The 6,000-nt window shown below is 37.1% G+C and overlaps 1 protein-coding gene across 1 annotated transcript in view; it reads left to right on the top strand.

Moving 5' to 3' along the window:
* LOC104270256 (golgin subfamily A member 4-like) overlaps positions 1 to 4,627 on the top strand; it is a gene marked incomplete at its 3' end in the record, with an annotated part of 29,440 nt that extends 24,813 nt beyond the window's left edge. The window contains exons 8-13 of the mRNA XM_009864563.1: positions 803 to 901; positions 1,402 to 1,540; positions 1,978 to 1,980; positions 2,851 to 3,026; positions 3,530 to 3,613; positions 4,480 to 4,627. Of these exons, the coding sequence (XP_009862865.1) occupies positions 803 to 901; positions 1,402 to 1,540; positions 1,978 to 1,980; positions 2,851 to 3,026; positions 3,530 to 3,613; positions 4,480 to 4,627 (649 nt within the window). The remainder of the gene's footprint in view (positions 1 to 802; positions 902 to 1,401; positions 1,541 to 1,977; positions 1,981 to 2,850; positions 3,027 to 3,529; positions 3,614 to 4,479) is intronic.
* Between the last annotated feature and the right edge of the window lie 1,373 nt (positions 4,628 to 6,000).

A 6,000-nucleotide genomic window follows, 5' to 3' on the forward strand; every position in this document is an offset into this window, starting at 1 on the left:
AGTATAGCTTGATTTCAGTCATAAAATCAGGTAGGTTGTGTTATGATTATTGTCTCTTTAGGTTATAGTGAAATTAAAAGAAGCTCTAATATATTTCGTATTGGTAATAAACCCTTTGGGCTTAATTAAAAGATGTGCACAAATTACTGGGCAGAGCAAATTAAAAGGGCAAGTTCACAAAAGCCGTGTTGTCAAACCCTGGAGAAGCAGCATGTGAAGCTGAAACCTTTCTACTGCCCCAAGAGCCAGTGCAGCATCAGGTTTGGTTAAGAGTGTGCGAGTCTGTCCGTGCTCTTGCCTCGCTTGGGAGCTGTGTAGCGGCTCGCTTAGAGCCACGGGCTTTCTCTGTGCCTACACTCCTGGTTTTGGCGTGCTCTGTGCTGAGCAGCAGCGCTGGTGTGGAGGCTGCAAGAACCACCAGACCATGGCAAGGTCCCACTTGCACCTGAAGGCAGACTGGCTCCCTGCAGTTGTGGGTCTGAAGACAAGGGCTGGGAGCTGTCCCCTGAGGGTGCGGGACGGTGACCTGAAGTGATCCCTACACCAACTTGTTTTTAGGAAGAAGTAATTCCTTGGTAGTTTTGTATCAAATCTAGACTCTTGATATTTTAGTGCTGGTATTGTAGTAGGATGTTCTTATGTTATAGAATATTGTATTGTAAAGGAGATACCCAATTGATGGTTGTGTTCTAGGGTCACAACTGCGAAGAGGTATTTTTAATAGTATTTTGTAATTATTTTGTGAGCCTTTTAAAATTGCATTTCGATTTTCAATTGAGATGAGTTCATTTATGATTCTCAGGAGCTCCAGATGGATCAGCAGGCTAAGAAACATCTCCAAGAGGAATTTGATGCTTCCTTAGAGGAAAAAGATCAACTTATCAGTGTTCTGCAAACTCAGGTAAGATACGTTACCCAACAGCTCTTGTTTAGAACTGCTTTTTCTACTTCTTCAAAATTTGGTATTTCTAATAATGTGTGTCCATATTTTACTATAATTGCTGTGATGTTGTAAAGCTTCTTGAGGGTATATATAGCATATATATAATCTTTCTGGTAGAAGATACCTTTGTAAAATCTCACTCATTAAATATGATTATTTGATCTGCACTTAAATATCTCTGTAATGCCTTTGTTATCAAGAATATAGATGTTTGAGCCAAAATAACTTTGGCAAAATTTATGTGGTTTGCTTAATTCTCATTTGCTTAATACTAATGACAATTTTGGTTTTGTTAATTGGAAACATAATTCTGATCTTTAAAATTGTTAAAAGAAATCAAACAGATTCTTCCTTTCTTGACTTGCTGATATCAATTTTACTTAACTGTAATTCTGAAGATGAAAATGTGATCTACTTAGAATACTTGTTATTTTTAACAAACAGAACATTTTCTTTAGGTAACATTGCTGAAACAGAGATTACAGAATGGTCAGATTGGCACTGATTTGCCTGATCCAAATATCCAATCTGAACCACAAGTTCAAAGTCTAACAAAAGAAATCAGTACGGAAAATACCGTGGAACCAGGAAGCAATGGTAGGTATTGCAACTTTTAAAAGCTTTTTTGAATTTGGAGAAATAAGCCTACTGTTATTTATGATGGAGTAACAATATTTAGGGCTGAACATGTCATAGGAAGAATATATTTTTCTCGAAGGAGACAATGGGTTTGAAAACGCTGTGTCAGCTAGAGGACAGGATAATAACCATTCTAAGATACTAGATTTTCATAAGAATTGAAATCTACTGTCGTGCCTTTGTCATTAACTATAGTATTGTAATTACTTCTTTTTCTAGTAGTAGTTGTTACTATCCCTACTTAATATGATTAGGAGATTCTGTGCCCCAAAAGCAAGGACCTATGCCTGGAGGAGAGGATCCTGTAGGATTTTTTTCTTTGTCGGGAAAAAGTAAAACAAAAGGTGAATTTCGATATTCATGCTATTGAATAATCCAAATGTTCATCACATCAGGAAGTTTTTTGAGTTATGAGACTTAGTACTGTGTATATTTGATTGCTGATCAAGTGACATTATAACACTGATATATGATGGAAGTGTGGTTCACTTAAAAGGTGAGCTTCGGACAGAGGGGAGCACACGTCTTTGTTCAGCATCTGCCCTGATTTTTGTATGTTAAGATGGTCTGAGGGGTTAGATCAGAGATTTTGTTACTGTCATGTCTTTTGTAGTGCTTAGGAAATAATAATAATTATCCGGTACCTAAGAACCAGTTTTCAGGATGTTTCTTGTGCTGAGTTCTGTTTCTGGACTGTAGCTTGTAAGGTTGTAGTTGTGAACTGAACCTCTGAATTTGTCTGATGCTATTTTTGTGCCAAGTAGGCATGAAAGTAGATTTACAGCCTCCAGAGCATCAGAGCACAACATGCAATAAAATACGTACCCAATGTGCTAGTTATACAAAGAAGAGTATAGCTCAGAAAGACACTAAATGTGGCCTTTAGCCTTCCAAATGTCACATTTTAGAATCAACATCCTACCCAGCCCTGAGGAAGCAGGAATCTGTGTGCTTGGCACAGATGTGATTCACTTTGTTTTGTGTTTTCTCTTGCATAGAAAACCTTGTTGAGTAATAGTTTGGTTGTGAAGCTTGTATAGTAACTGAGGTTTTGTAAATTAATTTGAGGTGGATGACTGTATTTGCTATTCTGTGCTTGTGAAGCATGTTTCTGGCAGTTATAGTAGGCACTAGGAAGTTTTGCAAACTTAGCACAAATTTCCTTAGAGACCTGTGAGTTTCCTGCAATGCGAATGATGCATATCTACATTTTGGAAATGATATGCATATGATAATGCTGGTATGTTGTCTCATAGAGGGTAATGAAGATTCTGTTAAAACACTGGAAATGCTTGATCAGCGGGTGAAGCGCCAAGAGAACTTGCTGCAACGTTGTAAGGAGATGATTCGGTCACATAAGGAGCGCTGTGCCCAATTAACCAATGAGAAAGAGGCACTGCAAGAACAGTTAGAAGAGAGACTTCAGGAGCTAGAGAAAATGAAGGTATGGAAAATGCTCATAACTTTATGGCTATCTGCTAAAACATACTAAGTACTCCAAGATTTCTAAAATTTTTTAATGGGACAGACACTAGCCCAGTTTGAAAGGGCTCTGAAAGACTTGAGTATTCTAAGGACCTTTTCTAGAATAAGGCCAGGAATGAGCAATTATGTTTATTGCTGAGATGCAGGTAATAGAGCAGGCACCTTAGGCATGTTTCTTGCCCATTTTACTGTAGCAGCTCTGATATACATGAGAGAACTGCGGAGCCTTTAACAAAGTCTTCAGATAGTTGAACTGTTATGGAAGCCGTGAGGCAGCCTGGCATTGGGGGATTTAAAAGTAATTTTAGATCTGCCTACTTCAATTTCCTTGGATTCTGTTCTGTGCTCTTCCTCTCAGGCGTATAGCGCAGGATAAGAGCTAAACCTAGGCTAGTTCTCAGAATAAGGTATCTTCTTACAGATAACAGTGCTTTAAACTTGTGGTTGGGGTCTCTTTTTTAGGACCTTCAGATGGCTGAGAAGACTAAGCTGATTACACAGCTGCGTGATGCGAAGAATTTGATTGAGCAGCTAGAACAAGACAAGGTAAATGAACATTTTCTTTAAACTCTTTGTGTGAATTTCTGGCTTAGAAGCTGTTCCCTAGTCATCTCATGTGCTTTGGTTTATCTTTTAATGAGCAAATAATTTAAACTACCTCACAATTTTATTGTATAGATACTTCAGGGTATTTGTCTATTAGGTTATACTTAGTACTGCAATGCTGGTGATATTTTGGATGAAGCAGTTATGCTGAATACAGTTGTCAGTACACACTCCTGTATTAAAAAAAAACCAAAAAAACCTCACAAAACACCCCAAACAAACAAAGCAAACAGAACTACTAAACCCCCTCAAACACTACTGAATATGATATGCAATCTGTATGAATTGGAAAATGGTCAATGAAGGAAAAGTAACTGTAGTTTCCTAGGAATATGAATAGTTTCTCTTTTTTTGTAGTTTCTTAAGGTTTTTTTTTAATTCATCTTGGTATTCGAATTAGATTCTGGTGGTGTAATAAGTAACATGACTAAAACTCATTATGTGTGCACATTCTTTTAAGAAGAAGCATGCATGCTACAATGCTTTTGATTTTGGTTTTTTTACAGAACACATATTTCAAAGTGAAATATTTGTACCAGGAGGAAGAAGTTTTCTGGTGTTCCATACTTGGTGGAGGACTTTTTTACCACTCGATAAATTCTGGCTACTCTTCAGAATAATCCGTATTCTTATCTTCTTTCTGTTAGCATTTTCTGTTTTCTCACATAGAAAAATGCCCTTAACTCTGGTCTTGTTGTAGTAGACTCAACTTTATTCCTAACAAGGATCATGTCCTGGTTTGAAACTGTTTCAGCTATATGTTTTATTTATTTGCTAGCTTTTTATCACAAGGACCTTTTCCATAGGGCATGGTAATTGCAGAGACCAAGCGACAAATGCATGAAACATTGGAAATGAAAGAGGAAGAGATAGCCCAGCTGCGCACTCGGATCAAACAAGTAACAACAAAAGGCGAGGAGTTAAAAGAACAGAAAGAAAAATCTGAGAGAGCTGGTAAGAAATTCTAGAGATTATTAGCTTTTGCATTTAAACATGAGAAATCTTCAGTGTGGTCTTTTGTTTGGTCAGTGTGGACAGTTGTTTGGAATGCTGAGGTTCTGCATATCACCCCTGCTACTGTCATTACTAACTTCACTTCTGGGCAGCAGGATTTAGTGACCAGTTTGTGACTGGTTTGTCCGTGTTACCAGTTCAACTGGAGTTAGGAAGGAAACTGCTGAAGGGCAGTTGTACTTTGCCATTTGTAGGGGGAAGATTGATGGAGTTTTGTGCTGGTGTAACTTTGGGAGGGAAACTAGCAACTATCTATAACATCATTATAATGCCACCAGTATTTTACTTGGAAAACATAGCAGTGAGTGTGTAAGAGCTTGGGAATAGGTAAACACGAGAGGAGGTGTGACAACCATAATAAGCATTTTTTTTATTATTTTTTTCCAATAATTGTAGTGGAAGCATTACTGGTTTCTTTTTAGTGAAACACCAGCGATGATACCTTTCACTTCAGGCTTGGAACCTAGTGATTATATAACTAATACACGCTGTAGTTGCTTTTGATAGAAATTAGGTAACATTAATTATTTGTGCTTGCAATTCTCTTTTTTTGCTTGAAACAAAGTTAAAAAGCCAATCCACCCAGCTTTGTTTTTTAAACACTGAAATTGTTTTGCGTTAAAATTTTTTTAGAAGAATTTAGTTTGCTCTCATAGGCATCTAAAGGAGTTCACTTTTTTTGGCAGAAGCTCAAATGTGGTTAGTTCGCATGCAACATGCATATTTTCTTTCTCTGAAAAGCGATGAGAAGTTCAAACAATACAGTTCATAGGGATTTATTTTACAAGTTCAAACAATACAGTTCATAGGGGTTTATTTTACATCTATACAGATTTAGATCAGAACAGTCAATATTTAAAATCAATTTGGGTGGATCATTCTGCTGTTAATAACATAAAAGCAGCTTGATCTTGTGAAAGTAGTGAACATTTTGGTTAGGTGCCTTCCTCTCCTGCCCTTTCAGGTTGCATATGTCTAACTGTGGAAGATCCTGTATCAGAAGTAGGTCAGTCCTACTAAAGTTGGATTGTGATCAGTTGTTCAAGACTAAAAAACTTTTTTTCATGATTAAAAAAAATAATACATCTGTAGATACGAACTTGTGTTTCAAACAACTATGACAATAATTTTTTTTAAAGCCTCTTATGGACTAATATGCTCTGGTTAATACAGTTAAGTTCCTCAGGTTTGTTGTAGCCAGAAGCTGAGAATGGGTCAGAGATGATGCTCTGGATACTGGAAAACTGAAGTATTGTAGTGAGACGTAATTTCACTTATGTTGAGCACACTGCACTTTCCTAGAGGGAGATTTA

The sequence above is a fragment of the Apaloderma vittatum genome, unplaced genomic scaffold (genome assembly GCF_000703405.1).
Source record: "Apaloderma vittatum isolate BGI_N311 unplaced genomic scaffold, ASM70340v1 scaffold16172, whole genome shotgun sequence".
Lineage (NCBI taxonomy): Eukaryota > Metazoa > Chordata > Aves > Trogoniformes > Trogonidae > Apaloderma > Apaloderma vittatum.